We start from the raw sequence: 26,533 nt of genomic DNA on the forward strand, positions 1-26,533 counted from the left end.
AAAAAGAGGGAAAAAAAAAATAATGACAAGAATTACTGTTCGGATGGAGTCTGGTGGGACCCCCAAGACTATGGACCTGGGACACATTTTGGGGCTGGGATAAAACTCACTCCCAAGGACTGGTTCTCAGCCCAATAGTAAATAAGACTTACATGCAGAACGCTCAAACCTGGGTGATGCACCCACCTACTCTATGGAGATACAGCACTTGAGCAATCTGCCATGGGGTATTAGAGGGGCAACATTCCCATGGAGGAAAAGCTGAACAGTCAGGAGTGCATAATTAAGAAGTGCATGGGGTTAGGGATTACTGGGAAGGGAGAGGAGGAGAGTAGGTTAGGGTTGGGAATGGTAATTGGAGAGTAAAACCAAATGTGCATGAAATGTTGAATGTGAAACAAATTTTGCTCATATTTCCAAGGTGGTATTTCTCTCAACAGGGAAGCTACCAGAGATTGAAGTCATGTTCTTAATTACCCTTACATAAAATATTTAAACTAAGAGAATGTTTAATAGTTACTGTGAAGTTTTACGTAGTTTCACATACTTTTGAATTGAATCGATACCTTTATGGTATTGGTGAAGAATATTGAATATGTTACAGACTCTGGTAGTGTAGTGCCTAAGGCACTTGATTGCTAGCCAGAAGGCTGGTGGTTCAAACCCACCAGCCACACCTCGGAAGGAAGTTTGGGCAATCTACTTCCATGGCGATACCGCCTCGGAAACCCAAGGAGGGGTTGCTATGAGTTGGGTCCGGCTCGACGGCATGCAACAAAAACAACAAACAAATCTGTCTTGGAAGAAGTATAGCTGGAATGCTCTCTGGAAGAAAGGATGGTGAGACTTTATCTCAAGTGCTTTGGACGTATTGTTAAGTGAAACAAGTCCTTGGAGAAGGACATTATGCTTGGTGAAGTAGAGGGTAATGGAAAAAGAGAAAGAACATTAATGTTTGTAAGGATGTTGTAGGACCAGGCAGTATTTCATTTTTTGTGCACAGGGTTGCTATCAGTTGGAAATAATATCATGGCATCTAACAACAACAACAACAACAATAATCTATTGCTGTCAAGTCAATTCTTGCTCATGGTGACTCCATGTGTTACAGAATAGAACTGTTCTTGGCTATAATATTTACAGTATCTGATCACCAGGCCTTTCTTCCATAGTGCTGTTGGATAGGTGTGAAACACCAATATTTTGTTTAGTAAAATGAAAACCATTTGTGTTACCCAGGGATTTTAGATATGATAATATATTTCATGATATATATGCTTAATATTCTAGTAATGATGGTGAGTGACACCACCACCAACAGTATCTACTATTCCATGTACCTTGCAGTATGCTAAGGAGTTCTCAGGGGTTACTCCATTTCATTTCCAAAATAACCCTAAGTCAGAGGGATAATTTCATGTCTGTTTTACAGACAAGAAAACTGAAAGTCTGATAGGTTAAGTAGCTGGGCAATCATATACCAAATAAGAAAGAGGCAAATTAAAGTCTAATTCACGTCTATCTGACAGCAAGTTCCAAGTTCCCAAGTTTTTTATTGCTTCTTACAGGAGCTATGATTCCACAATCCAATTCATACTGATAGCTCAAAAATAAATATCCTAAACCCAAAGAAATGATACACACACATTCTTTTTAAGTTTTATTTATATTTCTTACTTCAAGAATTACACACTAGCCAACATTATTATATATTTACATGCTGAAACTGGCTGCAGTAAGTTTAAATTCAAGAAAATATTTATGTGCTACTCATTTATAATCCTCATTTTTTACTATCTCATGTATCCCAGAGATTTTAGTAGTCCCATTTTTTTAGAAAGACAAGAAAATAGATGCGATGATATCCACGTGTGTTTTGCATTTTCTATCCATTGGAAAATGTGCATTATGTGATAGTAAGAAAGGCTACAAGGTAATTAATAAGGCTGATAATCACTACATTGTGAAGAAACCAGAATATCACTGTTTATAAAAGGACAATTCAAGGGACAATATTCATAACAGAACTATTTAAACACCCATGCAAAGGAAAAAAAAAAAAGTTATGGAATTCAAACTATATGAAATTTTGTTTGAATTATTTGCAAAATGATTATGGTGTAATTCAAATTACTGAACAGAAAAGGTAAAGACACAAGTTGATAGAACCACCAATTTGCTTCAAATGGTGCAAGGACTCACACACGGGCATCAGACCAGAGGACATGAGACGAGAGTGGCATTTGATTTGGGAAATCAAAGGACACAAAGTTTTTTTTTTTTTTTTTTTTTATTTGTATCATATTTGTATTTGTAGCAAAAGCACTTCTCAAAGCAAATAAAAATCTGATATCAGAATTTTGCACACATCTAAAGAAATGTTCCACTTTAATTTTCAAGTAACTAATAGATATTTAAGATTGCTACATTTTTTCCTTGAATGATTTTAATAGGGCATTATTTTCATTAGTGTTCTGTTGGCTTTTTATCATTTTTTACAGTGTTCCTAGTGCACATGGAAAATATTTTTTTTAACCTTTGGTGTTAAGCAATATCTTTTATAAAAAAAATTCCCTCTTTTTTTTTCTTTTATCCTTTCCTTTTTTGTTTCTTAGAATTCTAGGGTCTTTGGTGTAAGGGAACAATACTATGTAAAGCTATTATTTTAAAATAAAATCTCTTGGTATGTATTGTGTATGTAAATTTTCTGAAACACATATGAATAAGCATTTTTATTTCCTGTAGCGTCATCAATATAAAATTTCACTCTTTGAAAATTGAGATTTAAGGAACTACCTTTGGTTTCCTGAACTCTGACATATAAAAGACTCTATTAAGTTATTAATGATCATTTCTGCTTTTCCCAATTGCCATTTCTAAGGTTAACTCTTGGTACATAAACACTACAGCTTTTCCCATTGGAGGGAGTGAAGGACGGGAGTAGCAGGTGATCGAGAGAGAGAAAGAGAAAAAGAGAGAGTATGTGTGTGTGTGTGATAGCAAATTGAAACTTTCCTGACTGGGATCCCAAACTATTTATGCAAAAGGGTGTTTAAATTACTCTGCCGGGGCACTGCAATACTGTACTTTAGTAAAAAATAAATAAAAATTAAGGAATAAATCCTAAATAATTATTTGTATCTATTGACTTCATTTACAGCATGTTTAATTATTTACATAATATTATAACACATCAACTTAAGCCATAAACAGAATAGCACTTTGCCTTACCATAAAATACAAATTAGAAGTTAAAAATATTTAAGAAATCTGTTTTAATATTTACACGCGCTCAGTGAAAGTTATGGTTGCTCACATTACATGTACTCTGTACACTTAGCAAAATGGCATGATTGCTACAGTTGAGAATATTTTGCCCTAACCAACATGGTGGGGTTTAAATTTTTTTATATTTTTTTCTTCTCCTAGGAAGATTTTTTTAAAAAAATTATTTTCTGTTTTCTTAAGACATTTCGTTTTTAAATCACCACTGAACAATGTTATTTGTTTCCTTTAAAAAGAGAGCGGTTAGACAAGCAATGTGAGAACTAGTTAATTCCCGATGTTCCGAGGTACAGTACTATTGTAGTGTCAAACTGTGCAATGGTTCATAAGAACTGTAGGCATTGATTTGCTGATAGAGAAATGCTCAGTACCCTGTATTACTTGTTTCAATATGTTGATTCGTTGGTTGCCAAATTAAGAATATTCATAAACCAGCCTAATGAAGGAAACAAAACATATTAGCTTATTCCTTTTGTTTTCCAACATATGAATGCATATATATGTATGTATGTTTATATGGATCTATATATACACATATATACATGTAGATATGTTGTAAGACCTGCTTTTGTTGATGCTGTTTTACTTTTTTGTTGTTGCTGCTGAGTGTGAATCATGAAACTGGAACACAGTTACCTATAGAAAATGAAAATCATCTTGGTTGCCAATTTAATACAGGTCTTGCTTAAAATAAACATGATTCATTTCCCCATTATGCATTCCACTGCACTTTCTCTATGTGTTGTGCTTTTGTAAGCTGACAGATTTTTGTGTTCCTAATGCTAGAATGTAAAGTCTTTTGGTTCATAAACCATATATATATTTTTTCCTTAGCACTGCTTTTGAAGAAATGAGAAGAGAAAAAGTCTAGATGGCACTGCTTAAGTCTTTTCCCCTGTTATTAAATCGCAGTAGAAAGAGTTGTTAACATTCCTTATGCAAACACATGAGTATGTTGCATGAGTTTTCAATTCTGAAAATGCATTTCAAACCTACTAGCAGTCATGTACAATATATATATATACAGATTGAGATTGAAGATTTCATTTAGACTGTGCAATTTTGAGTCAGAATTTGCCTAATAATTTCACAAAGATGAAAAAACACCTTAATTGCTGGCTATCTGGCTGTTTTGTAATCAAAAGAAAATCTATACATGTATGTATAAACTGATAGTAAAACCATACCAGGATTGCCAAGACACACCTTTAAGGTCCTTCAGTTTAATCACTGGACTTGAAGCTAACTGGTTTTCATAGTTATTCAACTTAGCATCCCCACTCTCACAATTGGATAACTAAATTCCAATTCAATATGAGAAAAAATATATAGTTTAAGAATAAATTCTATGTCAACTGTTACGTCTGAGCAGGATGTGTCAGTTGTTTCTACCTACATGATTATTGGATGCCAATATATGGTTTTCACTCTAGGGCATCTGTTCCAAGGTTCCATTTTCTCTCCCTTTCCTAGTTTCTTCATATCACAGAGAACAGAAATGAATTCCTGTTTATATCATTTTTGAGACTCATGTTCCAAAGCTGCATCTCTCCACTTTGATCTAGATTGCTCTGCTGACTTCCCTGGATATCCAAACTTTTGTGGTATCCATAATTGACAATATCAAAGATTTTTATGGCTTTTACAATAATTACAAATAAGAACCCGTTTCTAGACTTGGGCTCTAAGTAGTCTCTAGAAAAATCCTTTCCAAAATGGCATTTTGGAGTTGTGCACCTGAGTTATCAATATGCTCCTTCCTGATATTTCCTACTTAAACTTTACCCCTAGCAACTGAGGCAGGCAATTTTATTTTTGTGATGCCCCACATTGATTGCCTAGGAGAAAGTGTGTCCCTGGAACTTGAAGAACATCTACTCTGAGTCTATGGGTAGAACCTTGGTCATATTCTGGCCATAGATTGTGCTCAGAGGTGTCCAAGTGTATAATCAAAAAATAAGGGGCAGAGTTCTCTACACTGGTGGAAAAGAAAACAAACAAACAAACAAACAAAAAACCCTAGCATCTAACCTTTGGGCAAATTCAGAAAGTTGGATGATGAACCATTTCTTTTTGTTCTCTGATAGTTGGAATGGAAGGGCAGCAGGACTCCACCATAGCCCAAGTTGTTGCATCATCCTAGGAAAAAAGCATGTTTTTTCTTCACAAGCAGATATTGGCCCTGGCTACTACACACAATCAGGGATGCTACTTAGAAAAGAATGAAAATATAGCAAAGTCCCATAAAGAGTACAGTCAAATCATACTACAAGAAAAATTAACAATTCACTGTTTTCTACAAGAAAAGCAAAGTATGAGCCTCACTTTGAGAGAAATAAAATATATGAGCTTAGTCCCTTTCTTATTCACCATATGAATGCACAATGACATACTTCACAAATCAAATAAAAATAATACTTTGCATCTGCCCGATTATCAGTGATACATTTTTCTGCATTATCAACTGAGGCTCATAACATTCATTAAGTTCATGTGGCTTGTTGTTATCCTATTTTCTGCTAATTTTCATATTTTCCCTGACAAGGTGGATTGCGACCAGGACAATGAAAACATCTTTAAAAAACCAAACCAAATAAACTAACTTGTCTTGTACCCACATTCTTTGATGTATTGTTGCTGTGAAAAATACAAAGTTAACTTCATTGCACAAAAATAATCGTGTTCACTCAATCTCTCCTAAGACTCACTTTGCCTCCTAAGAATATAATCTGAATTTGGGAAGCAAGAAAATCTGGAGAGGACCATTAATCCTTAAAAAGAAATGAACAAATCTTTCTTTTGAAAATAAACTATTCAACTTAGAAATAAACTCACAGGTAACTGTTTCAGAGATAGTGAACATTCTCTGAGAAAAACAACCTGTTAGCTTGTCTGCAATCTGTTAATATGTTTGAATGATTTCCAATCTAATCTAAACATCTAAGATATTTCTAATTCCCCTAAGTTTTTTTCTTCATGGTTTTCTTTTGATAAGTTATGAAAACCACTTTGGTGTGTTGTCAGAAGCTCATCAGATTGGAAGAAAAAAATTCCTTGTTGTTTCACCTTTTGCTGACACATTATATATAGACCAGATGCTCTCTGTGGCTTATAAGAGTCATGATTGTGCCCAGTATTCATTTTGTTACACAGTTGTTTCTGGTTTTTCTGCTCTGCATGGGTTATTAACTTTAACTTCAACCACCTAGGAAACAGAGTTTTGCAAAAATTTGTGGCCACTATGCATGATGATATTCAGAAATCTCTCACTCTCTAAATGTCAAAATGGAAGACATCATAGTTGATTCTCTTTACTCAAGCAAACAAAAAGATTGGCCAAATTGGTTTCCTGAGTCTCTGTCTTGACTCCTCCTATGTTGCACCAACTATGTGAAAGTCTCCCAGAATACAGTGGGAATTATCTTCCCACAGCACCATTATCACCTTAATAAAATAGACATAGACCATTTGCAACTAAGTGTATTTGCATGGCATAGCAGATAATGTTTCATAAGCACAATGCCATCACGACATCTCATCAACCTTTGGAATAAAGATGGGAAGTACCTGGATATGACCACTTCTAGGGCAATGACTAACAATGCTACCAAAGCCATCTACAAATATCCTCTAAATAATTCTCCTCTTATGTAAGTGGAAGACTAAGTAGATAAAGTGGAATACTCAGAATCCATCTTGCCAGCAAGTGTACAAATCACTTGCATTTTAACTGGAAAATCACAAGGACCTTAGTGTATTCATTACTGAGCAGACGCAACCCAAACGGTATGAAATGGATTACAGGATAGGCCAGCAACTAAGGTATTTTAGCATCACTTTTATCCTGGATTGATGTGTTTTCCAAGTCCTACATCAGGCTGTACAACTGGTTTGAAGAGGAATCTAGTCCTTGCTTCCCAGAGGACATCACGTCTTAGTTCACATAATAAAGCCAATAGACGATGTTGAAGAAGGAAAAAACCACTGGGAAGAATATGCGGGACCACCGATCTATGGCATTCACATCAGTCAAGTCGGGGATGGTGATTTTCAGTTGGGAGGCACGTCTCCGCAGGCGGCTTTTCTTTTGTGCCACATGTCGTTCCAGGGCATTTCGGCCGAAACTATGCCTGGGCAGCCCTGCTTTCCGGTACTGGATACTAGAGGCATCGTAGGCCAACATTGTGCTTCGGGGGTCTCCAAGTCCCATCACAGCCTCAGATGTGGCCATTTCATTTTTTATCTCCAGTGTGCTCAATAAGATGTTCTCATGGGGGTCCATCTGCAAGAGAGAAAAATCAAGTAATACAATTAAAATAGTATACCTTTCCTGGTGCTTACTATATAAGACATTAAGATAGGTAATTTAAGTAGTTTTTATCACAGGGGTTTCATGGTTACATCACCAGAGTGTGAATTGTGGCTCTGCCACTCTAAGGTATGAGTTTAAGTTTCTTCATGTATTAAAAGGTATAAAAAACCAACCCAGTAGGATTGCTGTAATTATGTAATAATAAAGCAGACTATGTCCATGGAGTCCTAGAGTGGTGTAAATTGTTAATGAAAGTTTCAAACTACACAGCAGTACCTCAAAGAAAGTCCTACTGATCTACGTCTAAAAAATCAGCCATTGAAAACCTAATGGAGTACAATTGTACTGTGGCACACATAGGTTGTTGTGAGTTGAAATCAAGTGAATAGCATTTTTTTTTAAACTAATATTATTCTCCTTATTTCCACTTGGAGCCTACAGAGAAATAGAAAACATGACACACCTTTAAAGAATTTGTAATCTTGATACAAATACATGAAATATTATATTGTAATAGGTTTTACATAGTATTAAGGGATTAATTATTGCACTGTCCTGACAACAATAATTACAAATGAATTAATGACAAAACTAGGGATAAAAATAGTAGCTAAAATTTATTAAGCACTTACTATATGTGACAACCCCTGAGCTCAGCAGAATTTCATCTAATATTGTTTAATTGATGCTTCATGACACTATAGTTAGGTGCTGCCACTTTAGATTTGCGATGTCAAAATAAATAAATGAATAGTTTTGAATAATATAAATGTAGCCAGCAAGTGACTTGTAAACATGCAATGGAATTCAGAACTATAAGGGACTTGGAAATAAGAGTTTGACAGCTGGTTGAGTGGGGTGGTGGTGATGTGAGTGAGGTGAGGGGGTGACTTGAGAGTGAGGGGAAGAGGGTAAGATTAGAGAAGATGAACAAACCCAGAGTTGACTGTGCTAAACTGAATTCTGAGCCTAGGTAGTAAAATTAAATGGTATGAACAGATAGTGTGTGCCTTTTCTGTTGTAGATGATTTCTTTTTGGCAAAACTAAAAGTTAGGAATGAAGACTAACACCATGATTCCTAAACCATTAAATAAATCATTAATTTTTTGTTAAGAAGGAAGATTTCTGTGCCTTAATCTTAAGAAGCCTCAATTGACACATATAATAAAAATAGTCACAACAAGTTGTTATTAATGACACAATATATTAGTTGAGTTGAAGAATCAGGATATACCAATTGCTAGTAAAGTGTTTGAAAGAAAGACAATGATAGGTATTGATAGTATATGGAAATGGGGTAAAACCAAATACTTAATTGAAAGATGCCATATTCTAAGCTTCATGAATTATGCAGAAGGCAAAAAGGAATGTTATTAAGATTATACACTAACAACTAGCTTTGAAATGTGGTTTAACACCCCATATTATAGATTCAAATCTAAAATCTTTTTGAGAAATACAAACTGTCAATATGCAAGGACACACTAATTGACCAATTCATTTCTGCCAACAGACAATGCTTTCTGTATGTTTGGTTTATAGCAGCATATTCCTTAGTGGAAATACTAGACAAGTATATTCTTAGCATTACCTTTACAAGTTAATAAACTTTAGCAACAACCAAGTATTAATTGAAGCAGATTTGACAAAGGAGAGCCAGGTACTGGTATTAGTGCAGCTATATATCTCAGTTTATCCACCACTCATCTGTCAGTTTGTCATACTGTGGTGGTATGCATGTTGCTCTGAGGCTGGAGGCTATGCCACCAGTATTTCAAATACCAGCAGGGTTACCCATAGTGGACAGGTTTCAGTGGAGAATCCAGACTCAAAACAAAGAAGGGGCCATCCACTTCTCAAAGAATTGGCCAGTGAAGAACTTATGAATAGCAGTGAAACTGTCTAATATATTCCTGGAAATCTTTATGAATAGCTCTGAAACATTGTCCAATATAGTGCCAGAAAATGAGCCTCTGAGGTTGGAAGGCACTCAAAATATGACTGGGGAAGAGCTGCCTCCTAAGAGTAGAGCCAACATTAATGATATGGATGGAGTAAAGCTTTTGGGACCTCCATTTGTTGATGAGAAGAAACAGCTGCGAACATCAATTAATAACTGGAAAATAGAATGTATGCAGCATGAATCTAGGAAAATTGAAAGTTGTCAAAAGTGGAATGAAACACATAAAGATTGATCTCTTAGGCATTAGTGAGATGAAATGGACTGGTTTTGAGAATTTTGAATGAGGCAACCCTATGATCAACTGTACTGGGAATGATAAATTTAAGAGGAATGGCGTGGCATTCATTGTCACAAAGAACACTTCAAGATCTATTCTGAAGTACAATGCTGCCAATGACAGGATACTATCCATAAGCCTACAAGGAAGACCAGTTAACACTACTATTATTCAAATTTACACACCAACCACCAAAGCCAAAGATGAAAAAATTGAAGAATTTTACTACCTTCTGCAGTCTGAAATTTACCAAACATGCAATTAAGATGTGTTGATTATTAATGGTGATTGGAATTCAAAAGTTTATTAATTGAAAACAATGAATAATCACTGGTAGTTGGAAAATATGGCCTTGGTGATATAAATAATTCTGGGGATTGCATAGTGGAATTTTGTAAGACCAATGACTTATGCATTGCAAATACACTTTTTCAACAATGTATATAGTGGCTAAACATGTGGACTTTGCCAGATGGAGTACACCAGAATCAGACTGACTACACTTGTGGAGAGAGGTGATGGAGAAGCTCAATATCTTCAGCCAAAATGAGGTCAGGAGCTAGTTCAAGTTGAAGCTGAAGATAATTAAAACAAGTCTGTGAGAACCAAAATATGACCTTGATTATATCCCTCTTGAATTTAGAAACCATCTGAAAAATAGATTTAACACATTGAACACCACTGACTGGAAACCAGAGGAATGTGGGATGACAACAAGATCATCATCCATGAAGAAAGCAAAAGGTCATTAAAAAGACAGGAAAGGAAGAAAAGACCAAGATGGATGTCAGAAGAGACTCTGAAACTTGCTCTTGAATAGAGATTAGCTAAAACATATGGAAAAATGACAAGAAAAAAGAGCTGAACAGAAGATTTCAAAGAGCAGCTCGAGAAGACAAAGCCACTTATTATAATGAAATGTCCAAAGGGTTGGAGTTAGTAAACCAAAAGGGAAAAACATGCATGGCATTTCTCAAGCTGAAAGAACTGAAGAAACAATTCAAGCCTTGAGTTGCAATACTGAAAAATTCTATGGGTCAAATATTGAACCATGCAGGAAACACCAAAGAAGGTGGAAGGAATACACAGAGTCACCGTATCAAAAAGAATTGGTCGATGTTCATCCATTTCCAAAGGTGGCATATGATCAAGAACCAATGGTATTGAAGGAAAAAGTCAAAGCTGCACTGAAAGAATTGGCAAAGAACAAGACTCCAGGAACTGGAGGAATACCTATTGAGATGTTTCAACCACTGGATGCTATGCTTGACACACTCACTTGTCTATGCCAAGAAATTTGGAAGACAGCTACCTGGCCAACTGACTGGAAGAGACCCATATTTGTACCCATTCCAAAGAAAGGTGATCCCACAGAATGTGGAAATAATTGAAAAATATCATTAATATCACATGCATGTAAAATCTTGCTGAAGATAATTAAAAAACTCCAGAAATATGAGCTGGATTCAGAAGAGGAGGTGGAAGGAAGGATGGATATCATTGCTGATGTCAGATGGATCTTGGCTTTAAGCAAAGAATACAAGAAAGATGTTTACTTATGTTTTATCGACTATGCAAAGTCATTAAATTGTGTGGATCATAAGAAATTATGGATAACATTGTGAAGAATGGGAATTCCAGAACCTCTCATTGTACTCATGAGGAACCTGTACATAGACCAGGACATTGTTGTTTGAACAGAACAAGGGGAGACTGTATGTTTAAAAATCAAGAAGGAAGTGCCTCAGGAGTGTATCTTATTCATTCTGTATGCTGAGCAAATACTCCTAGAAGTTGGACTATATGAAGAAGAGCATGGCGTCAGGATTGGAGGAATTAACAACCTGCAATATGCAGATGACACAACATTGCTTGTTGAAAGTGAGGATGAGTTGAAGCACTTACTGATGAAGATTATGGATTATATCTCAACATAAATAAAACAAAAATCCTCACAACTGGACCAATAAGCAGCATCATGATAAATGGAGAAAAGTTTGAAATTGTCAAAGACTTCATATTACTTGATTCCACAATTAGCACCAATAGAAGCAGTGGTCAAGATATCAGACAACTTATTTAACTGGGTAAATCTGCTGCAAAAACCTTTTTAAAATGCTGAAGAGCAAAGATGTCTCTTTGAACACTAAGATACGCCTAACCCAAGACATGGTATTTTCAATTGCCTCATATGCTTGTGAATAATGAAGACCAAAGAAAAGTTGATACTTTTGAGTTGTGTTGTTGGTGAAGAGTACTGAAAGTACCATAGACTGACAAAGGAACTAACAAATTTGTTCTGGAAGAAGAGCAACCAGAATGCTCCTTGGAAGTGAGAATGGCTAGACTTGGCCTCACCTACTTTGGCCATGTTGTCAGAAGGGACCATTTCCTGGAGAAGGATATCATGTTTGGTAAAGTGGAGGGTCAGTGAAGGAAGGCCCTCAACGAGATGGATTGACACAGTGGCTGCAAAATGGGCTTGGGTACATCAAGGATTGTGAAGCCGGCACAGGACTGGGCAGTGTTCTGTTCTGTCATTCATAGGGTTGCTATGAGTTGGAGGCAACTGGACTGTACCTCACAACAACAATCTCATTTTATTGTGCTTCATATTACTGTACTTCACATATAATTTTTTTCTAACTGAAGTTCTGTAGACAACATTCAACCATTTCAGGAAATAGCATACGATCAAGAACCAAGGGTATTGAAGGATGAAGGCCAAGCTGCACTGAAGGAATTGGCAAAAAACAAGGGTCCAGGAATTTACAGAATAGTCATTGAGATGTTTCAACAAATGGATGTAGCACTGAAGGCACCTACTTGTCCATGCCAAGAAATTTGGAAGACAGTTACCTGGTGCACAAACTGGTAGAAATCCATATTTGTGTCCATTCCAAGAATGGTGAGCCAGAAAAATGCAGAATTTATCAAATAATATCATTAAAATTACACATAAGTAAAAAGTAAAGTAAAGTTTGCTAAATATAATTCAAAAATGGTTACAGCAGTACATCAAGCAGAAACTCAAGTCAGATTCAGAAGAGGGCGTGAAATGAGAGCTATCACTGGTGATGTTAGATGGATCTTGGATGAAAGTATAGAATACCACAGAGATGTTTACCTATGTTTTAGTGACTGTGCAAAGGCATGACTATGTGGTTCATAACAAGTTATGGATAATGTTACCAAGAATGGGAATTCCAGAATCTTTAAATGTGCTCATGAGAAACATATACATAGACAAAGACGTAATCGTTTGAACAGAACAAAGGGATGCTCTATGATATAAAATCGGGAAAGGTATGCATCAGGGTTGTATTATTCATCATACTTACTCTATCTGTATACAGAGCAAATAATCTGAGAAGCTATACTATATAAATAAGAATGTATGCCCCAGGATTTAAGCAAGAGTCCTTAACAACTTGAAATATGCAGATTACACACCCTTGCCTGCTAAAAGGAAAGATGACTTGAAGCATTTATTGATGAAAATCAAATACTACAGCTTTCAATACGGATTATATCTCAACATAAAGAAAACAAAACTCCTCAAAATTGGACCATTAAATAGCATCATGATAAATGGACAAAAGATTGAAGTTGTCAGGTATCTCAGTTTATTTGGATTCACAGTGAATGCCCATGGAAGCAGTAGTCAAGAAATCACACATTATCGCACTGGGCAAATCAATTATGAAAGACCTCTTTAAAGCATTAAGGGGCAAAGATGTCACTTTGAAGATTAAGGTGCACCTGATCTAAACCATTGTCTTTTCAGTCACCTCATATTCATATGGTAGCTGGACAATGAATGAGGAAGAGCAAAGAAGAATTTATGTCTTTGAGTTGTGGTATTGATTGGCAAAGAGTATTGAAAATACCATGTACTGCCAGATGAACAAACATCTTGGAAGAAATACAGATTTAATTTTCCTTAGAAGTAAGAATGGCCAGATTTGTCTTTTATCATGTTATCAGGACGAGTCCCTGCAGAAAGATATTATGTTTCATAAAGTAGAGGATCAGCAGAAAAGGGAGAAACCCTCAAAAAGATGGACTGATATAGTGGCAGTGATGATGTGTGCTAGCATAGCAAGGATTATGAGGATGGTGCAGGACTGAGCAGTGTTTTGTTTTGTTGTACATGGGAGTACTATGAAGCAAAACTGACTTGATGGCACCAACAACAACTCCTTGGTTTCTGGCTCATCATCAGAATATTTTAACCTCTAAAGTTGAATCTTTGTATAAACTTAAGTCCATTTGCAGTCAAGAAATACATGATTCTGAATAAGAAAATAATGTTTTCAAGAAAATCCTTATACCATGAATACACTACACAGCACCATGAAGCTATGGAGTAGAGAGGAAGAAATGTAATTATCTTCATTTCTTATGTATTTTTCAATTAACAAAGACATAGATGAGGCTTAAACAAGCTATTGTGTGTTGAGCTGCCCTCAAGGTTGAGCCCTAATATACTGCCCTGATGATTTTATTTTGTCCTTTGAAGGACCAATTTTCTCCACCACTCTTTCATATCCTCTATCAAAAACAAAACAAAACAAACAAATCAGTTGCCATCAAGCAGATTCTGGATTGTGGTGACCTCATGTGTTTTAGAATAGAACTATGTCCATAGGGTTTTCAATGGCTGCCATTTTCTGTAAGTAGACTGCCAGGTCTTTCTTCTAAGGCACTTCTGGGTGGATGTGAACCTCCAACCTTTCTGATAGCTCTGGTAGCATAGTGGCTAAAGCACTTGACTGCTAACCAGAAGGCTGGCGGTTCAAACCCACCAGTCATTCCTCGGAAGGAAGGTTGGGCAATCCTACTTCCGTAGTGATACTGCCTCAGAAACCCAAGGAGGGGTCGCTATGAGTCGGGGCCGACTCGACGGCACATAACAACAACAACAACATATATAAAAAGGTAGTGTCGTGCCTAAGGCACTTGACTGCTAACCAGAAGGCTGGTGGTTCAAACTCATCAGCCACTCCTCAGAAGGAAGATGGGGTAATCTACTTCTGTAATGATATTGTCTCAGAAACCCAAGGAGGGGTTGCTATGAGTCGGGTTTGACTCGACGGCACACAACAACAACAACAAATATAAAAAACAATATATCAATACCAATCTCCTAGGACTGTTTGAGAGCATTAAATAAGATAGTGCACGCAAAATACTTAGCCCAGCTTTGCATATAATAAGCACTCTGAAAATGATTATCTTGTTGTAAAAATGTAATAAATTATTCTTTATATGAATAAATGGGATCTTCTATCATCAATTTTAAATATCATGCACTTTATAAACAAATCAGGCTTTGAAATTATCCTATTACTTAATCTTGCTTTGATTAGTAGTTTCTCTAAAGTGCTAAGAACTATACTTAGTGTGTAATGAACACTATATGGTTTGGTTATCATATATAAACATATTAATTAATAATAATAGAGAAATCAAGACGGTTACTTCCAAATGCTACAGTGAGACATGTAGAGGTAGAGATGGAGTACCAGAGTCACAGACCCTACTCTCTGTACCAGGTTCACAGAGTCCACCACAGGGTCCATCAACATCCTCCTGATGACAGAGGAAAACAGAGTCTAGGAGGGAGGGAGGAGAAAGGAGGAGAAAGATGTCCTCAGTGCAGATGTGTTTGGAGACAGGGCCTCATTAGTCTCCCCTCATGACACTTGGAGGTTCCATCTTCATGCTTATCAAAGGTAAAAGCAATCTTTTCCTCACAGACTATGCTTTTTAGTAAGGACAGAGACAATGACTGTCTCTTTCACTGTTGTATCCCCAAGCACCTGGCATGGTCCCTGGCACATAAAAGGAACTCAACAAATATATGTTAATTGGACGAGATAGATTTTGTGACCCTCAGTAACTCAGCTTCTTCAGGAGATGTCTATGAAATGGAATTTATTTTTGCAATACCAGTGTGAACATGGAAGCTGCCTGAGCCTACTTCCTGAGTTCATTTCCTGCTACAAGGCTTTTTCCTCTACTTACACAAGTGTATCTGGAGGAATATGCCCAGGTTCCTGAGAACTGGAAACAGCATTCCCTATGGAACCCTGAACCACTCTTATAATAGATACCCCATTCTTAACCCAAGGGAAGGAAGTTAGTGAGTAGCAACTAGAAGTCAGGATTGAGTACTGTACATATTGACCTCTTTCAGTCATCCCAAAGCCCTTTGGGACAGATACTATTCTCACACTGGAGAAATCAGGTGCAGTGAGATTAAGGAATTTATGCAAGTTCACACAGTGAATTGGTGGCAGAGCAACAATAAGACTCAGGTCTCTTTTCATTTTGCTGTGCTGAGGTGTAGCAGCAACCCAAGAAATTTCTGCAACACTTCATGGCTCATAAAAGAACAATCTCTCAGTACATGGTAGGGCAGTCAGCTGCAGGCTTGCAACATTTTCCTTAATGAGAGGTAGAAGATAAGGGTATCTAGATTTAAATATGCCATGAAAGGTGAGAGCTGGTGCAAAGTCCTGTTAAATCAAGTACTTTCAAATAAGTAGAGCAGACATTTGTATATTGGCTCTTCATCAACCCCCATCTCACTCCAATTTCTGTCTGGAGACCCACCGTTTCCGTATTCTGTTTCTGTGCTTCCTGGTATGGCTGTAAGTGACTCAGTTCGATTCTGAGCTCATTGATTGTTTCAGGGATGTGCACATAATCTTTTCAGAGCCAATGATATGTCATGAGACTTTGGATGGGTATAGCAGAATAAAGACTTTCACATGTTTCTACTGGATTTGTACCTAGAAATCCATTGATCCAGGTCGGAATCCGTTGAATCTGCTAAGATAATTCAACTGTAGAGGGGGATCCTAAATTTGAAAGGAGCCAACACATAGAGAATCCATGACTTACTGTCTTTGTGTCTTTGCTATTAAGCAACACAACTTTTTTGCTTAAGCCACTATGAGTTGTTTGCTCTGTCACTTGAAACCCAAAGAATCCTAAAAGATAGATAATTCATCTCACTTAAGGTTCTCTGCAACCAAGCAATACAGCAGGCAGGAATTACAGGTATTTCAATTACCACAAGAAATTTTCCTAATTCAAATTTGAGTTAAGGCAATACATTATTTAGAGTAATAAAAACTTCATCTTGGAAATGAGTGTTGGTTTCAAATCTTTTTTCTGGGACCTGAAGCACCAGATTGCTGCTAGGTTTGAGTAGCTGGTTATTCAATTGGCTGCACATTTCTTTCTTTCCCTTGTCCTGTTTAATGTTCTTTTCCTTTTGCAAACTGTGCTGGCAGCAATGTTAGAAGTTCAAGGGCAAAGGTAACAGTGAAGACTAAGAGATTCTTTTATGTATGGTTTAAAGGGGAAAAGGGCCTTCATTCAGGTAATGTACTATTTTTAGCTTGCAACAGTAAACCAACTTAGAGTTTATTTTAAATCTCTTTTCCTTGTTTCAAGAAAAGAAAAATAACTGTTATTGTAAATGTGAAATTCAATATCAATTATCATCCTTTTGAAATATTTTTCCATAACATAATGCAATTGCTGGGTAGGAGGTATTTAAACTAGATATCTAATGCACCAAAGCAGAACAGGCTGCATTCCCATTTTGTAGGTCAGGAAACTGAAGCTCACAAAAATGAAATGAGTTACCTAAACTCTTACATGGCCAGACTGTGTCTCACCTATTTTGGTAATGTCAGAAGGGACCATTCCCTGGAGAAGGATGTCATGCTTGGTAGGGTGGAGGGTCAACGAAAGAAGAGGAGGCCTTCAACGAGATGGATTGACACGATGGCTGTGATGATGGGCTCAAGTATAGCAGAGATCACGAAGCTGGTGCAGGATTGGGCAGTGTTTCATTCTGCTGTGCATGGGGTCGCTATGAGTCGGAAACGACTCAACGGCACCTAACAACAACAAACTCTTACAGGGAGCTCTGGTAGCATAGTGCCTAAGGCATTTCACTGCTAACCAGGAGGCAGGTGGTTCAAACCCACCAGCCACTTCTCAGAAGGAAGGTTGGGCAATCTAGTTCCATAGTGATACTGCCTTGGAAACCCAAGGAGGGGTCTCTATGAGTCAGCTCCAACTCGATGGCACATAACAACAACAAACTCTTACAAAGTACTAAATAATAGAATAGCTATAAAAATATTGGGCTGCTGATGATCACTGAAATACAATAATCTTCCATTCTACCTCCAAACTATCTTAAAATCAACCAGGGAAGCCTGACTCAGGTGGCAGTTTTTTGGGTGCTACTCACTGCCGTTGAGTCGGCCCCGAGTCATAGCGACCCCTCCTTGGGTTTCCGAGGTGGTGTCTCTATGGAAGTAGATTGCCCAGTCTTCCTTCTGAGAAGTGGTTGGTGGGTTTGAACAGCCAGCCTTCTGGTTAGTAGTCAAATGCCTTAGGCACTATGCCACCAGAAGTTTCCCAAACTTGACTCTGCATCAGAATCTCTTGAAGGCCCTGATACAACACAGATCTCTGGGTCTCACTCCCAGAGTCTCAGAATCAGTAAGTTTGGGATAAGATTCATGAATCTGCATTTCTAACAAATTCCTTGGTCATGCTAGGCTGTTGGGTTGGGGACCACACTTAGGAAACTGAAAGTTTATTGGACAGCAGGAGAAAGACATGACTTCAAACAAAGAAGTAGCTGACACACATTGGGTCACCATGAGTTGGGTTCCACTTGATGACAATTAATAATATTGCATATTTACTAGACCAAGGCTTTACTCAACTATCGTATTGAATATTGACAATGTCTTAGGAAGGAGATATTATAAGCAGTCCTCTTTTAACATGAGGAAATAGAAAATTAGGGAGAATTAAACAGTTAGTAAGTAGTGGGGTTGACGTTCCATCAGTTTTCCTACAAGGCTTCTGCTTCTAATGACAAAACTATGCAATTATATACCTTGAACTTTCCTCAATTATAGGTTGTATTTTGGAATGATTTCTGCATCAGGCTATATCCTTAGGTGATGAAATTTCAGTAAAAACTAGGCACAGAAATTGTCCTGTGAATTTAGCTGATATTAAAAATTGGGTCTTCAGAAACCTTTTCCTGAAATTTCTGAACAAGAGCATTTCCCTGATGTCTTTCTCTTCTCTTGGGTAGAACAGACACACACAGGAGAAACCTTACCAATGGGTACTTTTCTTAACTCAGTTTTTGATTAGGAAATTAACAAGAGACAATTACCCTTTAACTAAGCAGAAAGACCATGTGACAACCTCCCCTGCTCTGAAAGACATACTAAAATACGTATCAAACTCCTCTGTCTTAAAATTTTCATCTATTCAAGCAGGCATGGAAATTTTGTTGAAAGTTGAAACAAGAGAGAAGGCAGTGGAAGAAAGTGAGGGGGAGGGAAGGGAAAGATAGACAAGTGAATAAATTGTCATTCTCTGTGGATAAATGGCCTTCACAGAAACTATGCTGCAAACCTTGCTTTGGTCCAGGGTCTGCAACTATTTGCTTTCTGGTATTGAACTGTAAATCATGAAGTGTCCATTCCTGACTACAAGGTTTTTGGAGGGGCTCTATTAAGCAGACAAATGACAACAATGCCTAAGGCACTTGACTGCTAACTAGAAGGCTGGCAGTTCAAACCCACCAGCCACTCCTCAGAAGGAAGGTTGAGCAATCTACTTCCGTAGTGATACTGCCTCAGCAACCCAAGGAGGGGTCGCTATGAGTCAAGTCTGACTTGACAGCACACAACAACGACAACAAAGAAATCCCTTTCCCTACTCAATAATATTTTCTTGAATCTATACTTTTCCTGGAGTTATTATAGCTATTTATTAATTATTTATTGTATTTATTAATTTATAGATTCATTAATCAATTCATAGATTCAATAATCAAGAATGAAATCCTACAATTTTGGGAAATAGTCTGGCTAATCTGTGCCAGCATCCAAGAACTCCCTGCAAGCAGTCCTCAGTGAATGAGGGAAGTTTGCACACCTAGTAAATTGGTTGTTCCATTGGTACAGTGGTAAATTTCTTTTTTGATTTCAGTTATTTTCCATGTGATGACAGTGCTAGCAACAGCAAACTCATGTAGAAAGTTTTAGTTTAAGGGGTTTCTTTTTCTTCTTCCTTCCTCCACTTGACATTTTCCACAAGAAAAGAAACATGGTCGGTTGACTGAGCTCTATTTTGCCTTCAAGTATGCATTAAGCAATAGAGAGTGAGTTTTATTTTTACATAATAATCAGTAAATTCCAGGCTTAGTTTCATGCTTGCTGCTTCCTTTCCTATAACTTTTTCAATAATAGGTATATTCTCTGGAGGGATATCCTGTTTACATACATATATTTATGTATGTGTGTATATACACACACATACACACACACACATTATATATATACACACACATACACACATATATATATATACATACATATGTGTGTGTGTGTGTATACATATTTGTGTGAAATTCCAACCTTTTGTTTAGCAGCTGAGACAGCTACTCATTTGTTCTACCATATGGGTTATATACAGGCATAATTTGTTTTATTGTGCTTTGTTTTATTGCACTATGCAGATACTTTTTTATTTTTTATCCTGGCAACTGTGTGTCCAGCCTGTACTCAGTTTGTGTCTCTGATAATATGATGGCAATTTTCACAATATTTCAAACTTTTTAATAATGCTATTGAACACTTACTTGACTATATTATAACATAAACATAACTCATATATTCTCAGAAGTCAAAAAATTTGCTTTATTGCAGTACTCTGGAACCAAATCCAAAATATCTTAGAGATATGTGTATACATGTATACATATATAAGCTCTGGATATGTGTATACACACACATTTATATATAAGCTCTGGTAGCGTAGACCCTAAGGCATTTGACTGCTAACCAGAAGGCTGGCAATTCAAATCCACCAGCCACTCCTTGGAAGGAAGGTTGGGCAATCTACTTCTGTAGTGATACCACCTCAGAAACCCAAGGAGGTGTCGCTATGAGTCAGGTCTGACTCGACGGCACACACCAACCTACCAACTATCTATCTATCTATCTATCTATCTATCTGTATGTGTGTGTTGTGAGCTGCTTTCAAGTTGGCTCCTGACTAATAACAACCCCAGGTATAAAGGGATTATACCTTTGTACAATCCCATTGTAAAGCATAAATTTTCCTTGGGCTGAGTTTTTAGGAAGTAGGTTCCCAGTCCTTTCTTCCTAGTCTCTCTGAGTCTGAAACTGAAGCTGAAATCTTTTCAGCATATAGACACACAAAAGCCTCCACTGACAGAGAGTTTGTGGCTATGCATGATGCGCTGGCCAGAAATGAACCCAGGCCTCATGCACTGACCAATGCCTATGTATATGTTTGTGTGTACGTCTATATTTATATCCCTTAGTAACCCAACAGAATTACATCCCTACCTTAGGAAAGGAGAATGACACTATTTTAAATCCCAGTTATTCACAAATATTATCAAAAGAAGAGTGAGAACTTGTAAACATCCAAGAAATACTAACCAAGCAATTTCTAGTTACTCTGGCAACTGAAAGATCTGGTTTTATCTTCTATGAAAAGGCACTGTGACATGAGTAACTTGAAAGGCTAAGGTAATGAACTGTTAGCCACCTGGGAAAATCCAGAACAGTCGTTCCAAAGGAGAAACACTCTGAAACTACCTGGTATGCACTCAGTGTTCTAAGAGGTGAAGGAAAGTTCACCCAATTCTACGCTGACATGTTTGACTTTTCAAATCCATATACCAAAGTGAATGTAGAAAGTTCCTGAAACTGGAAAATTTGAACTGGAAAATAAACAGGAGAATACTGCAGAAATAACCAAGTAGTTGCCCAAAGATGATATAACTGTTTTTTTTATACATATTTTATTTATTTTGCTGTTGGTGAGAATATACATAGCAAAACAAACACCAATTTAACAGTTTCTACATGTAAAGTTTAATGACATTGATTACACTCTTCAAGTTGTGCAACAATTTTCACCTTCCTTTTTTTGAATTGTTCCTCCCTCATCAACATAAAACTCATTTCTCCCTAAGGTTCCTGTCTAATCTTTTTAGTTGCTGCTGTCAATTTGATCTCATATAGATAGTTCTTAGAAGACTACAATGCTTAAGGAAGACTTTTTCTATTAATCAAGCTAAACTACTGTTCAGTTTTAGGATGACATCAGGGGATGTTTTTAGTTTAAAGTTTAAAGATTATTTTAGGGCAATAGTTTTAGGGTTTCATGCATCCTCCTTGCCTTCAGGAAGTCTGGAGTCCAGGCAAATTTGAAATTCTATTCTGTATTTTCTCTTTTTTGATCAGAGTTTTTCTATGGAAACTTTGATCAAAATGTTCAGTAACAGTAGTCAGGCATCATCCAGTTTGGGTCTAATGGCAAGGGAGGCAGTTGTTCACACAGGCAATTACTCACACTTTCTATACCCTCCTCCTATTCCTGACTTTCCTTCTTTCTCTGCTCCTCCAGATGAATACAGACCAGTTGTTGTGCCTTGGATAGGCTCTATGCAAGTTTTTAAGATCCTAGGCACTATACAAGAACTAGGACATAGAACGGAAGCACTAAACATGTTATTAGGCCAATTAACTGGGATGTCCCATGAAACCATGTCCCTAAATATCCAAACCAAAAAGTCAAATCCCATAAGGTGCTTGGTTGTACATAAGCAGCCTCAGCAGCTATACTTTTTTGCAGTCATTCTAAATTTATCACATAAATCTTTTTTTAAAATATTAAAAACTAGTAAGAGAAAAGGGGCTGAGATTTTTTTGCCCCCTATGTCTATTTTTGCTTCTATTATTCATTTGGGAGCTCTGGTAGCATAGTGCCTAAGGCATTTGACTGCTAACCAGAAGGCTGGTGGTTCAAACCCACCAGCCACTCCTCAGAAGGAAGGTTGGGCAATCTACTTTCATACTGATACTGCCTAGGAAACCCAAGGAGGGGTCGCTATGAGTCAGATTCAACTCGACAGCAGTGAGTTTGGTGTTTTTGGTTTATTATTCATTTGCTTGAAAATTCACAAAAATAATATGAGATTGGAGTTAGCATCATCAGCATTTCATAAACAACTATTCTCATCAAAATCATTCAAAGTTAGTGAAGTAGTGGAATGATTATTTCAGGTTAGGTTTGCAGATTCATATCTTGTGTTCTTTCTCATTTTCAATCTGGGGTGAGATACTTTTGAGTTAGACACTGAAGACTTTACGATAGGGGGCTACCTCACTATTGTTTTGATTTTTCACTTTTGCATTTTGTTGGGTAAAACACCCATAAATATATATCTCAAGTTTTCCTTATTTATTTGGTTCCTTCTTAAGGAATCACCAAAATAAAGTTTGTGTGTGTGTGTGTGTGTGTGTGTGTATCATTCACCTATGTTATCCTACTGTAAGGTCAACAGAAGATTAAAAGATTTTGATTCAGTTTCAAAAAATTTATCTGGTAAATCAAGTCAGTTTGATGAGGTTACCTCAAGTAATGATGTCCACTAAGGTTGGTGCAAAGTAAGTATTAAAAAGAAACTTGCTAAAGTGAATTAGTTATAAGGTTAGACTAAATAAGAGATCAAATATTCAAATAATGTGAGGGAAGTAATATAAAAATGTGGAAGAGGTATAATGCAGAATAGGAAGAGGTAGTCCCTGTAGTGAACAAGATTAGAAAGTGCAAGCATTGACTCAGGTCGAGATCTCACTGGTGCACCAGAAAGGCTAACTCCTTCCCCTCCCAGCAGATTACAGAGCGGGTTTGGGTCAGACTGGGAGACACGATGCTTTTCTTTGCCATGGTTATTGGGACCTGAAGAACAATTTCCAAATTTAAAAAGTCATGTCACAGGTAAGTGTTCATCCCACAGGCTGCCAAATGATACTCATTTTACATTTAGTGTGTAAAACATTTGAACTTTCCATTTAACATAAAATTACCAATGACTTTTTTTTTTTTTTAATGTATGGTATAATGTAGGAGCAACAGAAGAAAAATTCATCTGGCAAATTTCTGTAGTCTTGGAGCTCTCTTGCAAAATGTGGCTTTGAACAAAAGCTAATGGTTCAATTCTCCAATGTATTGAGGCAGAGTGCTTGAACTTCCTGAGCAGCTTTCTTAGTGTTTGTGTTAAGCTGGGTACACTAGAGATTCTCTAGAGCTCTCTCTTGTGATTTAGTCTTTTTAATTTGTTTTATTCTAACAGCATCACATTAATTTCTCTAATAGGACAATTCATTTATCTGTGTGTGTGTGTGTGTGTGTATAGGCACAAACACTCATGTTGTAGCTGTAGTTGTTAGGTGTCATCAAGTTAATTCTGACGGACAATGATCCTATGTACAACAGAATGAAATATTACCTGGTCCTGCACCATCCTCACAATTCTTGCTATGCTTCAACCCATCATTGTAGCCACTGTGTCAATCTATCTTCATAAGGCTCTGCCATTTTTTCTCTGATCCTCCACTTTACCAAGCATGATATCTTTGTCCAGGAACTGTTCCTTCTGAACATATGAGCAAAGTAGGTAAGATGAAGTCTGACCATTCTCTCTTCTAAGGAGTATTCTGGATGCACTCCTTTCACGACAGATGTGTTTGTTCTTCTAGCAGTCCATGATATTTTCAGTATTCTTCCCCAACACTGCAATTCAAATGCATCAATTCTTGTGTTTTCTTTATTCATTGTCCAGCTTTCACATGCATATGAGGCAATTGGAAACACTATGACCTGAGTTAGGTGAACCTTAATGTTCAAAGTGACATCTTTATTCTTCAACACTATACAGATGTCTTTTGCGGCAGATATGCCCAGTGCAATACAACGTCTGATTTCTTGACTGTTGCTTCCATAAGTGTTGATTTTGAATCCAGGTAAATGAAATCTTTGACAACTTCAATCTTTTCTGCATTTATCCTGATGTTTACTGGTCCACTTGTGAGGATTTTTGTTCTCTTTATGTTGAGGTGTCATTTGTACTTAGGACTGTATTCTTGATTCAAAATGGAGTCTCACCAGTGAGCACCGCATTTTTTCCCTCTGGCATCTAAGAACTTTAAGAACTAGGTACAATAGTTTGAATTGAGATATTTGGCACTCTGAACAGCTCACTGAATCAGATTGCACCAAACACAGAAGAGCAGAATTGGAGGAAAGGCACAGGGAGATTTTTTAGGAAAGAGCTACTGCTGGAAGATGAATGGGCACCTGAGAGAGACCACTGGAAACCTTTCTAGGGCAGTCACTGTCTGCCGGGCAGAGACGGCAGTCTGAGATCCCCGAGCCAATAACGAGATCACTTATAGCAGCTTACCAGCGACCAATAGAATATTCCAGCGGGCAGCAGCAAAGACCTGTCTCCAGAGGCTGATTTTGTTGGTAATTTGGGTGGTGAGGGTACAGCGGGACACGGACACCATTGCTGAGACTCAGGTTGAGATCTCACTGGTGCACCAGAAAGGCTAACTCCCTCCCCTCCCAGCAGATTACAGAGAGGGTTTGGGTCAGACTGGGAGACACCATGCTTTTCTTTGCCATGGTTATTGGGACCTCAGGTCACTGGCAGTTACTCCCCTGAATCCACCACAGCTAAAACTGTGTGCATCTTTAGTGCCACAGGTGGGAGGTATCGCAAACTCCAGAGCCAACCATTGCCGGTCAGGTGGGATTGCATTACCACCATGGGCAGACAGGGCACAGAGAGCAGAAAAAACACAGGTGAGCACGCTCCTCGAATTTTGCCCAGGAACTGTGCTTTGGCCTTGTAGGGCCATGGAGGCGGGGGTTTTGAGTGTGCATGAAATTGGCAGAAATTTGTGACCCTCTAATAATATGAATCTTTCCTAAGATTGAGCCGTGGTCTTGCAAATAAATATGTTATAAGTAAGAGCCTGCTCAGGTACTCCCCTGAGTCCAACACACCTGAAATTGCACGCATCTTTGGCACTGCAGGTGGGCAGTATCACGGACAAACTCCAGAGCCGGCCATTGGCGGTCTGGCTGGATTGAGTCAGCACTGTGGGCAGAAGGGGCACAGAGAACAAAGAAACTGCAGCTGAGGCCGGTCCCCGAATTTTGCCTTGGAGCTGCGTTTGGCATGTGGGGCCGCGGAGCTGGGGTCTTTGAGTGTGCCTGAAATTAGCATAAATTTGTGACCCTCTAACAAGAGGAATTTTTTCCTGAGGTTGAGCCGCGGTCTTGCAAATAAATACGTCATCAATAATGCCCAGCTCAAAGCCCTAGAAACCAACTGTAGCAACACTAAGCTTTCCTTCTTCTGCTCCCACCTTCTCTGCCAATAACTTCATTCATTCAATAGAAGAAACCACATTCAGTCAATTACCATAAAACCTCACGCTTTGAACTCTAAACCCACTGCACGAAAAACAGAAACACATATCCACACTACACACAGTGATTCCACCATCACAAAGAGAACAGCAGAGTGACCCAATACACTAAATCAATATGAAGATAAAACACACCAGCTTCAGCTTTTCAAAATATTAAACGGTAAAACCAAGACAAAACAAATCAACATGTAACCAGCACCTAGAGACAACCTAAAGAGACAATGCTCTACCAGATTCCAAGGGCTTAAGAAGAGGTTCTGCTTTCTAGTAACCCCAAGAACTCTCTGAACCAGCACTACGTGACTTA

At 37.6% G+C, this 26,533-nt stretch overlaps 1 protein-coding gene across 1 annotated transcript in view; it reads right to left on the minus strand.

Annotated features, from left to right (window-relative positions):
* Positions 1–7,219: 7,219 nt before the first annotated feature.
* The window catches only part of GABRB2 (gamma-aminobutyric acid type A receptor subunit beta2), a 367,884-nt gene continuing 348,570 nt past the window's right edge, over positions 7,220–26,533 (minus strand). Inside the window, exon 10 of the mRNA XM_007954249.1 lies at positions 7,220–7,567. Coding sequence (XP_007952440.1) covers positions 7,220–7,567 — 348 coding nt within the window. The remainder of the gene's footprint in view (positions 7,568–26,533) is intronic.

Source organism: Orycteropus afer, unplaced genomic scaffold (genome assembly GCF_000298275.1).
Source record: "Orycteropus afer afer isolate SDZICR_OR568_19922 unplaced genomic scaffold, OryAfe1.0 scaffold00454, whole genome shotgun sequence".
Lineage (NCBI taxonomy): Eukaryota > Metazoa > Chordata > Mammalia > Tubulidentata > Orycteropodidae > Orycteropus > Orycteropus afer.